The 13998-nt window shown below is 32.2% G+C and overlaps 2 protein-coding genes across 2 annotated transcripts in view; one reads left to right on the top strand and one right to left on the bottom strand.

Annotated features, from left to right (window-relative positions):
* The window catches only part of LOC125675676 (uncharacterized), a 104717-nt gene extending 94432 nt beyond the window's left edge, over positions 1–10285 (bottom strand). The window contains exons 1-2 of the mRNA XM_048913455.2: positions 10179–10285; positions 9607–9711 (exon numbers count right to left, since the gene is read on the bottom strand). The gene's annotated coding sequence lies outside the window, so the exon portion shown is untranslated. The remainder of the gene's footprint in view (positions 1–9606; positions 9712–10178) is intronic.
* A 926-nt stretch (positions 10286–11211) lies between these two features.
* Positions 11212–13932, top strand: LOC125646329 (ATP-dependent DNA helicase RecQ-like). The gene is made up of 3 exons (XM_048872561.2): positions 11212–11659; positions 11982–12141; positions 12652–13932. Exons 1-3 carry the CDS (start codon positions 11365–11367, stop codon positions 13595–13597), a joined length of 1401 nt encoding a protein of 466 aa, XP_048728518.2. The 5' UTR covers positions 11212–11364; the 3' UTR covers positions 13598–13932.
* Positions 13933–13998: the final 66 nt, after the last annotated feature.

Below are 13998 nucleotides of genomic sequence, written 5' to 3'. Positions count from 1 at the left end.
ACAGTTTCATGAAATTGTTATGAATGCTATTATATCGTCATAACCAGTTTGTATGAAATTTTGATAACGCTGTTTAAGGAAAATTGCAATTTTCTGACGGTGATATATGATTCTGTTTATGTACATCTCACATCTTAAGATCAATTCTATGTAAAAATCAAAGAAATCAGATAGGGTCTGGCCACTCAATGTCACAGATTCCTTTGATTTTCACAGTATTAACTTTACTTGCACCATCTTACATAATTTCAACCCCACCACCAAATTTCTACCATCCGTTGCCATGGAAACCGACAGCAGTCTATGAGGGCTAATTGAACTGCAAAATTCAACCCGTTTTGCCCATGTTTTGTCCTTGTGGTATATAAAAAAATTGAAAAAGACAACTAATTTTCTCCATAAATCTCGATTCCCCATAAAATTCCCTCCTTATTTATGATATCTATATCCACCTATGGTAAAGAGTGTGTTACTGACCGCTGTACCAATGTACTATAATTTGGCACTTTGCCAAAAAGTTATTTTTTGTTGGATTTCATTGATGAATTTAGATAATTTGGAAAATACATACAGCATAATCAACTGTCATCAAAGGATGTCCATATCAAAGACTCTTAATATATATAAAAAGATTAATGGTGAAAGGTAGTGCAATAGATCTATTGTAGCACGAAAACTGTAGATTTGGGCATTTTGCCAAAACGGGATTTTTTGTTGGATTTCATTGATGAATTTAGATAATTTGGAAAATACATCCAGCATAATCAACTGTCATCAAAGGATGTCCATATCAAAGACTCTTAATGTATATAAAAAGATAAATGGTGAAACGTATTGTAATAGATCTATTGTAGCATGAAAACTGTAGATTTGGGCATTTTGCCAAAACGGGATTTTTTTGTTGGATTTCGTTGATGAATTTAGATAATTTGGAAAATACATACAGCATAATCAACTGTCATCAAAGGATGTCCATATCAAAGACTCTTAATGTATATAAAAAGATTAATGGTGAAAGGTAGTGCAATAGATCTATTGTAGTGCGAAAACTGTAGATTTGGGCATTTTGCCAAAACGGGATTTTTTGTTGGATTTCGTTGATGAATTTAGATAATTTGGAAAATACATACAGCATAATCAACTGTCATCAAAGGGTGTCCATATCAAAGACTCCTAATTTATATAAAAAGATTAATGGTGAAATGTAGTACAATTGATCTATTGTAGTGCGAAAACTGTAGATTTGGGCATTTTGCCAAATATTCATACTAATGATAAATAATACAACCTACACCATTTTCAGTTAAAATGAACAATATGAGCAATTGATATTTCAAAAATAAACATGGAGAAGTTTAACATATTAATAAAAATTAGTTAGAGTGATTAAAAAAAACCATGTAAACATAAACTGAAATCCAGTAGAACCCCACCCCCCCCCTCCCCAAACACCAAGAAGATTTTGCAATTATTTCCATAAACGAGCTATGTTACATGTACTGTATTGTCATGTAAACTATTATCAATAACTATAAAAAGTCTTCTCAAGGTATTGGGTAGATACCAATAAATTGTTCATTGTACTGCCTTGTATTTGTTGACCTTTGACCTGGAAATCATTAGGGTCATCTACTATTCATAACCAACCAACATATGAAATATCATAATTGAACAACAGGCCCAAGATATTGGGGGGACACCATTGCATAGAGTACTACATGTAGCTACATTGCACCTAGTCATTTTTAATTGATTGATTTATTGATATTTTCCGCCACACTCAACAATTTTTCAGTTTTCTGATGGTGCCCAGTGTTTATTGGTGAACGTGAGAACCCAGATACAATGTACCTGGGAAGAGACCACCGACCTTCCGAAAGTAAATTGGGAAACTTTCTCACTTAATACCAGCGCGAGCGGGATTCGAACCCGCGCCGACTGAGGCCGTGTCATTTTGAACGCTATGCTCCAACCACTCGGCCACGGAGGCCCCTGCCATTTTTAATCTTTTGACCTGAAAATCAATGGGGGTCATATACTACCAGTGACCAACCCCTGTATGAAATATCACTATCAATCAAAGGGTTCTGAAGAAACTGGTCAGACATCAATTGTACAGAGTATTGTATTGCACCTGGTGACCTTTGGACCAGAAAATCAATAGGTGTCATTTTCTGCTGCAGAAACTGCATGAAACTTTAAAATTTATTGAAGTTTGTTCAGTGTTACTGTAATCTATGTTGACATACCAGTAATTAGTAAATTTATAATATTAACACAGAACAACTCATTTTTGCAAAGTTGTTTATTCAACAAACATGGATCATAATGTTATCCAAACAACACAATCATCTTTTTTAAAAAATCATTATAATAGTGATTTTCCTTCAACTGTTCAGTAATGAATCCTTATTCAGTAGGCTCACATAAGACACTTGCAGGTTAATTTTGCAATGTTTTAGTTACATTAGTCTTCTGACACCAAAACTTGATCTTAACTAAGTCATGGTGTTTCCTTAGAAGAACAGTTTACTGAATCAGGATGGACTTGTGTCGTGAGGTGTGTTCATTGACTGTAAAACTCGCAGTTTTTTTTCCCATTCTCAAGAGCTCTTCTTTGTCTTCTATATCACATAAGAGTCATGGAATGCATCTTCTGCTCTTCAAGTTCTAAAAAATGTGTTGAACAAATATTGAAAAGTTCATCTTATTTTTCACATTTTCATGCAGTACACACCTAATTCAATTTGATTAAATTTAATTTACATGTACAAGATCATTCATGATGCTAGAATAGTAATTTTACCACTTAATTAATTACTTAGTTGATAGATTATCATGCCCGCCCACCCGCCCCTCAAAAATCATCTGTGAAATAACATAGATTTATATATCTGGCATTAAATTATGCACTTCTGTTGACAAAAACTTGTTTGTCATCAATATATTTCTCAGAAAATAAAAATTAAAAAATAAAATCTTCCCACAGTCTGCCCCATACTTTTTGGTGACCCAGGATGATAGTCTTACTAATTAAGTTGAATTGGCCTAAAGGATGTTATGTTTTGATACAGTTTGTATACATGTGTTTATGCTGTATTGAAGAGCTATTAATAGTGTTAATACTCATAAATTAACAAGATGTCCACAAACCTTATTGGTTACCTGAGTATTAATCAAATTTAAAAAAAATTCAAAGTATCACTATAGCTCTAAGGGCTACGAAATCCATGTTATACACTATATGACTCTTTTGGACCCACATTCACAACCCTGTGTTTTCGAAATTCGCAATTTTGGTACCCCTTTCTGTTTTTCCTTCATAAGCATTCAGCTTTATTTAAGGTAGTTCCACCCTCCTGTGATGTCATAATATTTTGCGGAGTCAATGATTTAATAAGATTTATGCATAACATGAACATAAAATGTGTTCGAGTCTTTTTCAATAGTTATTGTAAAAAATCTTGTATAACCATAAAATATTTCAAACGTATATGAATATAATCAATGAGCTACATTTTTCACAATGCTATACGAGTTATTTCCCCCTGATTACAGGGAGCGCGCATCACATTACTGTCATTCGATGGTGTCAAGTAAGGAATAAATAAAAAATTTGCAATTTCTGATTGCAATCAATTGCCAGTTAAGGAATTTTTCTAAGAATTAAGTGTAATGACTTGAAAACAGTATAACTGAACAAAATGTCTTAGTTACCGATTACATGTATGCAAGGTGAAGATAACGAACAGTGATCAATCTCATAACTCCTACAAGCAATACAAAATAGATAGTTGGGCAAACACGGACCCCTGGACACACCAGAGGTGGGATCAGGTGCCTAGGAGGAGTAAGCATCACCTGTTGACCGGTCACACCCGCCGTGAGCCCCATATCCTGATCAGGCCCATGTGTGTTTTTCTTGCAAGCAATGTATGGTCATGATGTAACAAAGTATGTAAATATTAACTAGTCCTCAATTTCTTTAGATCAGAATCATGATGTCCTTAGTATATCAGCAATTGTTCATTATTAATTTCTATCAATATTTTCAACAACCAAACACAACAAAACATGCAATAAGATATGCCTAAAACAACCAACACATACATGTACATTATCAATTTATCGTTTCACAATGAACAACACTACTTGTTGCTAAATGTACACCAGATGCCAATAAACAAAGCATGTTAATTATCTTGAATTGGCATCTCTAGTGTAAAATTTTTGTTAAAATTTAATTGTTAAGAATTTTCAGGCATTATTATGAAGTCACCCCCCTCCCCCTCCTTATCATATGTATGCTTTCATTGTGCTCTTAATTCTAGGTGTCTGTTGTTTTAAAAACAGACTACTACTGAAATCCTCAGTATTAATTGCATAATTTGGACACAAATAAATGTCAAATACACTTATAACCCAACCTCCCTCCCCTTCCCCAACTCTACAATTTAACGAAGTGTATATCTGAAAAAGTTTTCTCCATAAAATTGAAGAAATCAAACCCTGGTTCTAAAACAAAATTCTAAATTTTGGTATAGAGCATTTTTAAAAGTACCGTCAATCCAGAGTCCTTAGATTTACAATCTATGTTAATTCCCCTTGTCCCAAAGATGCTTAAAAGAAATTTGAAAAGAATTGGAAGGGTGGTTATCAAGAAAAAATATTAATGTTCAATTAACGTCTTATGATGACTGACGCACACAAATAGCAACATGTAGGTCACTTGAGTGATTCTCAACATTGACCTAATTAGAATTAATCATTTTTACAAATGATACTGAGCTCATACACATGTGTACATATATATGTGCGTCATTGACAACAAAACAACTAGTCTTTTTGAGTATGCTAATTAAGTGAAGTAATAATTTTTTTTTTTAGGAAGTTGTGATGAAAACGTTTCAAGTCATCATGTCATATAAAAAATGGATGGTCTCCTGTGATTATTCTAGATAATTCAGTTTCCATGCAGGCTCTATAACCAAGAAACTAAACCCAATGTACCACATTCCCCACATCTATTAATTTGTTTTAGGATTTATAATACTGGGATTCAAATTTGAATTTCAAATTATGTATTCAATGTGTATGTATTAATGCTGAATATTTACCTCCTCAAAGTCAGCAACTTGGTCAACTCCATCTTTAGGTGATTTGCACAGTATGATGCTCATACAGCTGAAACACAGAAAAGCACACATTAATTACATAAAATAGTGGTCATGTACTTTGGCCAAAATATGTGATTATTGGATGAAAAAGTAAGAATTCAAAAGTATTTGAATATTTACAATTTACATTTAATATTTTTTGATTTACTTCAGTTGACAGGACCTACATGTACTAAAATTTGAGGGCCCAGTTACAGGACCCAATTCAAAATCATCAATGTTTCATGATTTAATTTTTCCAAATCAAGTGTCCTAAAGTTCATAATTACAGATATGAGAAAACTTAAAATCATAATAGTATTTGTGTGATTTCTTCTGTAGATTAGAACCATCACATATTAGTGGGGGTTACCACAGGTAAACAAACTTGAAAGTAGCCTGGCTCACCAATATATATGATTTTAACAATCTTTATCTAGAATGCACACAGGCATTCACATGTTTGTTTTTATTGTAAACTTGACAGTCAGAGAGAGAGAGAGAGAGGGGGGGGGGGTCATCACTTAGTATTACATAAATTAAGCCTAGTCCTTTTGAAAATTTCCACATGAAACATGATTTTATAAGTATTCCCCAATTTTTACAGATCCTGAACTCTGTGTAAATGTGATAGGAAACTCCCTGAGTTAATGTTAGGTTGGGGACATACTTAACTAGTATTCTATATTGTACACCCATGCAGTAAATGACAGGACTACTTACAATGTTCAGTCTACATGTATACCACTATAACTGACTAGCCTGGCTGGCAGTATAAAATAAATTGGGGTTCTCATATGTTTACTAAAAGCCAAATTTTCTGATACATTTTATTCAGCCTTTACTTTAGAATTTGGATTCTAAATCAAATAGAATACTTACGTCAATACAAGTTCCAACACGGCAACAGGTAGGGCTTTTTCATATTTTCTATGAATATGTCTGTCAGCCTTCTGTTTCCCTGGTCATTTTTTTTAAGTCGGATGTGATGCAATAAAACGTTTTAATTCCACAACATTTACTTTTTCTACGAATACGTAGACGATTGGATGCTAGAGTCCGGTGACTATGGCAAAGATCAAACGGATTTGTATTCCATGAAATAAACCGGAATCCTTTAGCACAATTGAAGATAAAGATCGTGGTAGTGAATTAAGTGAACAAAGAGCATCTGATATTGATAAACTTCTGAAGAACAAATTGAATAAAAACTCAATTTCCACCTCCTGCCATACTGAAAACAAATGAAGGCTGTTCATATCTCCAATACAAGAGAGTGTTACAAAGGGCAATAACTCTTTCTGGTGTATTTTGGTTTGTGCACCAGAGGAAACTACTGGTTTATGTGTTTACCTTTGGTTTCTCCACAAATGTGTTTCTGTACTTTTTTAAAGTAAGATTCAATACATTTTACTAGCATGTTAGTTTACACCAAATGACTGGGCAAATATATTTTATCCCTCTCTAAAAATTACATATATCAAACCCTTATACATCATAAAAATAATTATTTCTATTGTTTTCAAGGATTAAATAAATACAAAAAAAATTCTAAAAGCTAGAACCTAGCTCAAAATAATTTTTACAATTGTTGTTTTTATAAACAATAGCGTTTAATTTTTGATTATTCAAAATATAACATACATGTGCATATCTTGTCCAGCTGTTGTTAGAGGATCGGTTTCCATGGCAACCGTTGCTAAGTCAAACCTTTGCATGTCCTTTTTGTTTTATATCTATCATAATATTGTTACACACAAAGTTTCATAAAAATCTGTGACATACCGTGGCCACTGAATTTTGATAGTTACATAGAATCAGTCTTAAAAAGTGTGATGACCTATCTATTTTATTTGATAATTTATTAGTTTTAACTCTAATGAATGGAAATGAATACTCTTTTAAAACTTGTATCAGATAAAACTACGAGTATGGAGTTACCTTAAATGGGGGAATAATCCCCCCAAATGTTGGTTGCGTGCATGATTTCGTTTCATAAGTGAAACTGTGAAATTTCATGGGATCAAGACATGGCAGATGCAAAGTAGTGCAGGGATTCAGGACAATCCGTCCTCCTTTGGTATGGATGAATTTATATTAACAGAGTATATCCAATCGTCTTTTTACAAATCCTGCATTCGTTTGTAGTTCCAGTAACTGAATGCTTTCGAGAATTTATTTCCCTTTGGATGCCTGTCGTGCAGAGCAACAAATGCGTTCTTTGTACAGTAATACAAAATATATCACTTTCCCCCATCAAACTTTGATCCTCTTAAATCTATTCTCGATGACCGTGTAACTTTTCAGCGTAGCGAGAACTCCATAGTCGTCAAAAGTCAAAAGCAAGGTTTTAGCTTGCCTAGATGGCCGAGCAATCTAGCGCTCTAACATATTTTCCTTATTCGTTAAAATTGTTAATTCTTCGTTTTACATCAGTGAAAATAAAAGAAGCATCTAACAATATCTTTTTGCATAGTTAATTTTTCTTTACATAGTTAATTTTTGTATAGTTAATTTCTCTTTATATAGTTGATTTTTCTTTGCATAGTTAATTTTTCTATGAGTAGTTATTTTTTCTTTTTATGGTTCATCTTTTGTTTGAATAATTATTTTTTCTTTGTATAGTTATTTTTTCTTCGTATAGTTGATTTCTCTTTGTTTAGTTGATTTCTCTTTGTATCGTTGATTTTTCTTCGTATTTCTCTTTTATATTTACAGCATAATGCCATAAATGGAACAACTTTTACCTCTCATGTATTACGCTATCTATTTCATTGAAAAATATCATTTAACTGAACAATCATTCTGAGCTCTCTTTTTTGTTTTAATTTTTATTAACTGTAAAATGTTTATTACAAACTATCTAGATATAAATTCTGTCCATGATGTTAAAAACCTTTACCAACAATTACAGAAATATGACAAAAGAAACTTTTACATTAATCTTTTGTAAGAGTGGAATGAAAACCTTTAGTGTGGTGCTCTTAAAATCATATAATATGTGTAATAATGTGTGTATGGATGTAGAGGAAAAATATGACACTGGACCAGAAACTGTAGATATATGTGCTGTCAAAGGTACAAAGGTTAACATAAATTGAATCTTGATAACTTTTTGAAAATAATTCATGATTTAGAAAAGTGGTTGTCTTTAGTTAATCATGCAGTAAAAAAGTTTACTCATTTATAGCAGTATGCGTTAATGCCACTTCAGACAGTTATAAAATAAAATAATATTGCCAAGTAACGTCAACATATCAGGACGTAAGTAATTGTCCTTTGTGACGTCATCATAAATTACACTGGTAGCAATATAATATATACAAAATTAGACAACACTTGGAAATCAATTACAGAGTTCGGTTTAATGTACTCGTAGTTTCAATTTTACTGTGCGTGCCTGCCTGCGTGTACGTGTGCATACAATGTACCTTTATCTAAACGATATATAATTTCTTTAATCACATTCACATTCAAGCATAATATTCTGCAATCCTTTTTAGTAGGGGACGTATCAATTGTGTCATCATATTTCTTTTAAGGATATTTTTCATGTTTATCAAAATGTAACTTGTCAACCAAGCCGAAAGGGGTAAAGTAAATATAGATCGTTTGATAAATGTTATACATAATACAAACAAAACAAGCTGATACGGTCAAGTATGCTTTTGCTTCTGTGAATCTCCTTTAAAATCAATTCGTATCGTAGTTATTTGCAAACCGGTCGTCCTCAGTGCAGATATACTATCAAAATACTATTTACTTGTGATAAAAAGCACATTTAAGATATTTTGCACACCTATGCATAAAACAAGGTTGAAAACGCCATATTTTCCCCATTCGTTAAAATTGTTAATTCTTCGTTTTACATCAGTGAAAAGAAAAAAAAAGTATCTGGCAATTTCTTTTTGCATAGTTGATTTTTCTTTACATAATTCATTTTTTGTATAGTTAATTTTTCTTTACATAATTGATTTTTCTTTTTATAGTTAATTTTTCTTTGCTTACTTAATTTTTCTATGTGTAGTTAATTTTTCTTTTTATGGTTCATTTTTCTTTGTATTATAATTTTTTGTTTGAATAATTATTTTTTCTTTGTATAGCTAATTTTACTTCGTATAGCTTATTTCTCTTTGTTTAGTTGATTTCTCTTTGTATAGTTGATTTTTCTTCGTATAGTTAATTGTTCGTTATATGGTTAGTTTTTCTTTGTAAAGTTAATTTTTCTTTGCACTCTAAATTATTTCATTGCATCGTTGATTTTTCTTTCCATAGTTATTTTGCCTGTGTATAGTTAATTTGCAATTAAGAAATTGGTTTACAGAAGATGAAGGAAGAATCGTAATAAGTCAATAAAAATGATAATGAAGTTTAAAGGCATTGCTATTCTATTGTAAATTACCAATCATCTTTTATCAGGAGTGTCTATAACTAAAAGAGCAAATCTCACATTTATATGCATCCGTTGATATGTATCTAGCTGGACACTCAATACATTTAAGGGAATAATGAGGCTGTATTCTTCCCTCCTCCATGTTGAATTAGGTGCAATAACCTAAACATAAAGATTCATACATTTACAAGGACACTACGATCATTTTATATTCTAGTACAGAATTATGTGCACATTTTTTCACTCATATATATATATATATATATATATATATATATCCAAATTGTGTTTTTTAAAAAAAATCACAGTGTCCGGTATAAAATATTAAAAGAAATAGAATAAACAGTACACAAAGTTAAAAATTTAAAATTTAAATTTAAAAAGCGCTTGCGTTAAATTTTTAACTTTGTGTACTGTTTATTCTATTTCTTTTATATATATATATATATATATATATATATATATATATATATATATATATATATCTTATTTTTCAGAAGATCCATATACCCAGGTAACAAGAATGCATTTCATGAAGGCTTCCATGATATTCATAGATGCGTTGTATTTCTCTTTAAGATAGGTATATTGTATGTAAAGAGAAGCAATAATAAAAATGAGCAACTTACATTCTACTTCTTGCCTTCTACCTGTATCGAATTAAACCGTCGATGGGAGGTTTGTCATATGTAAGGAGTATTGTACTTTGTCCCAACAGCGTCAGTTATCAATTATCAATTATCAATTATGTCATCCACTGTTGAAAAACAACGTTTATCTTAACTTGTTAACACAAAGCAATTTCCACATCAGATAAAAATGCATACACCACTTTGTAATTTATAGGTATCTTATGAACACCCAATAGAATCAGAGTTGACATTTTTTAATAGAGATATAATAATGGGTAAAAATACTCATGTCAGTTCCAGCATTAACTATCAACATTGATACTGAACAGCATGCCTCATTCATGCATTCAAATAACGCAAACTACATCATTTGTAACTAACTCTTACCCCATCTACATGTACAAAAGTAAGTATGCAGTGTATGTCATTAAATATGAATAAAACTCACAATATTCAATGACGTAAACTCAAAGCAAGCAATTTCAATCCTTTAAAAGATGATAATTGAAGACTTCTATGCATGCCTGCCCATGTTCATTGTGGGTTAAGACTTCTTTGAAGAAAGTACGTGAATAATAAATCTTAGATAAACCTGAATTCTTCATTAAGATCATTTCAAAGTATTTATTACTAATATAAACAGGTACTGACAACGAACACTAATAAACCTCATCAATCCCATAAAGAATATATATTCAAGAGAAGGGCAAACACGGACCTCTGGATATACAAGAGGAGGGACCAGGTGCCTAGAAGGAGTAAGCACCCCCTTTTCGCCGCTGTGAGCCCTATATCTTGATCAGCTAACAGAATTATTCGTACGAAAAATCAGTTGTAAAGAATGGTCCAACACACGTCAGACAGCATTCTATCCAATGATAAATTGTAAAATACTGAATTCAAACGTTTATTATCATCGTTATCATCATCTTCATATGTAATCATTAAAATAATATTTGCAGTGAGTTGTTATGGGACAGTCGTATGTGTAGGCAGCTAACTGATGAACAAAGTGACAGCACATACAATCTGACTAAAGTACAGACCTATATTATTATATATATAGGATCTGATAACTCCCCATAAGAGGTCATGTTCTGGTGAACTTTGTATTTGCATATTGCATCATAATTTGATCCAATCAGATAACGCGTTTCAAATGAAGCGCGGTGTATAAACAAAAATGGCGGATATTGAACGAGTAGTGGAAGAAGTTTTGAAAAAATTTGGCGTTAAGTGTTTAAAGGATGAACAGCGGATGATTTTGGACTGCGTGCTTGATAAAAAAGACTGTGTCGCCGTGTTACCAACAGGTTTTGGAAAATCGCTCCCATTTCAAGCGTATTTGCCAGTGAAGAGAGCTTTACTCCGTGATGATAGCTTCGGGAAAGTAATTGTTTGCTGTCCTCTGGTGTCTCTTATGCAAGACCAAGTCAGAAAATTAACTTCCATAGGATTAGTAACTGCTGCTTTTAAAGGTATGTATATATTTATTCGTTTATATTTATATAATTTAATTGAAATTGGGTCTCATGGCCGGTCTTAAATCGAAGTTCACTAAGGATCATCTAAATAATAATGGATAGTCATCATACTTATATATGCTTCTGACAAGCAGTAGACCGTTAACAATACATAAGAAATTCTTGCGTGAAATGTGTTATCCACTATATGTTGCACTGCAAATTTGATTCCAAGTTCACTGTTGAACTGGTTCATTTATAGTTATCATTTCATTCTTTAAATATTGTGTTGGAAATGTTAAGAATTTATAAACACAGTCACTCTTGAATGCTCCAGGCACAGACAAGGAGACCGATGAATTGATACAGGCAGGAAAAGTAGACATCATCTATGCATCCCCCGAGTCATTAGTTGGAGACAGCCAATGGAGATCAACAATACAAAGACTTAATGTAACTGTCATCGTAGTTGATGAATTCCACACAGTTGTCACATGGTAATGTCTTCCTATTCATGTATTTTACATTTATGAGAGTTCTTTAAAACAACCTGAGTTAATAAATCAAATGAGATATTGTATACTGTCAGTGCTATTTTTTCCATCAATATATTGATATTATTTATTTATTTTTTTTTTTTTTTTTTTTACATTTATTGACGAACAAATTGCTCACACATCATTGACACAATATTTTGCTCCAAAGGTGTCTTAGGTCTTTATGCAAAATATGTAATCATATTCCCCAACCAACTATCAGCATTGTAAATTCCCTAAACTATAATTATCTTAACTCTCATATTTTGTTTGATTTTTATAGACATACTTGGATGTCTTGAATTTAGAATATGTAAAAATAATTTTAAACATCATTAAAAACTGTTGCTTAGTGTACTGCAACCCATTTTTTTGAAAAAGTGGAAGGAATGTTGGTAGTTAAAATTTTTAAAACATGTTTAAATGGTTTTAATTTAGATTCTTATTCATAACTTTTATTATCAAATTTAGGGGTGGTCTAGAAGCAGATAAGGAGGATAAAGTGTTCCGAAAGTGGTTTCGGCGTGTTGGAGAGATCCGATCGTACTTTCCTGAGGCATCATTATTAGCACTAAGCGCGACTTGCACAAAGACAATTAAAAAGAGGGTGATAGAAGTTTTGGGACTGAAGGACTACACGAACATTACAGTTTCCCCAAATAAAGAAAACATCAAGTACATTGTGAAGAAAGTAGACCCTAACATTGAAAGTTCTTTGTTGTGGATTTTGGACTCATTTCGAGATTTAAAAAAGGAGTTCCCACGGACAATATTTTATTGCAACTCAATAAGAGATGTTGGGCGTGTGTACAACTTCATAGTGTCTGAACTATCAGATGTTACTAACATTGAAAACATGGTTGAAATGTTTCATTCTGAAACAACAGAAGATAAAAAAAAGAAAACCCTTGAAAAATTGACTGAGGACAGTGTTTTGCGCATTATTGTTGCTACCAGTGCACTGGGAATGGGTGTAAATGTTTATGCATGTCACAATGTTATGATTTATGGACCTCCTAGGTGTTTGATAGACTTTGTCCAGGAAACAGGGCGAGTGGGAAGGGATGGGGAACAATCATGTGCCTTTTTGATGTATTATGGTCAACAACTACGGAATGTTGACCAGGACGTCAAAGACTTCCTCACTTCAACTGATTGCCGAAGATTGCAACTGCTCAAGACATTTCTTTCGGAGAGCGAGTTAAAGCTGGTACAAGGTACCAGAATACATACTTGTTGTGACATTTGTGATACAGGATGTTCCTGTAATTCATGTTCTTCGACAATTTTAGAAAAATATATGACAAATCTGTCTTTAGATGATGTACATGTAATGGAAACCTCAAGCAGTGACAGTGATACTGTATCATATGAGTATGAATCTGATGAGGATCTTGATGATATTAAATCAACTTAAGGTTCAAATTTACACAAAACTTGTTAGTGTTTATTTTTTAAGTAAAAATTGTATTGTTTACAGTTTCATAACAATGCAACAGTTATCTAATGATCAGATACAAAACTGTTTTATCAGTCTCTAAAAGACAATGTCCTGTTTTCTTCTGCATGATACTAATTATAATTATGTGTACCAGAATGAATTGAAGCATATATAAATTACAGAGTAATGTTGGGATTTGTGAAGAAACAGTAAACAACACATTTTTTCTGGGACCCGTTTTCTTTGGGTTGATCAAGTCTGGGGCAAAAATGGTAACAATTGGCATTGTAGTTTTTAAGAAGTAGTTACAAATGTAAAATTGTTAATGGATGACGCACGACGACAAACAAAGACCAACAGCAATGAGTAATCAAAAT

Source organism: Ostrea edulis, chromosome 3 (assembly GCF_947568905.1).
Source record: "Ostrea edulis chromosome 3, xbOstEdul1.1, whole genome shotgun sequence".
In the NCBI taxonomy this organism is placed as follows: Eukaryota; Metazoa; Mollusca; class Bivalvia; order Ostreida; family Ostreidae; genus Ostrea; species Ostrea edulis.
Note: the sequence above shows the minus strand (reverse complement) of the source record. Positions and strands in the feature narration are given on the sequence as shown.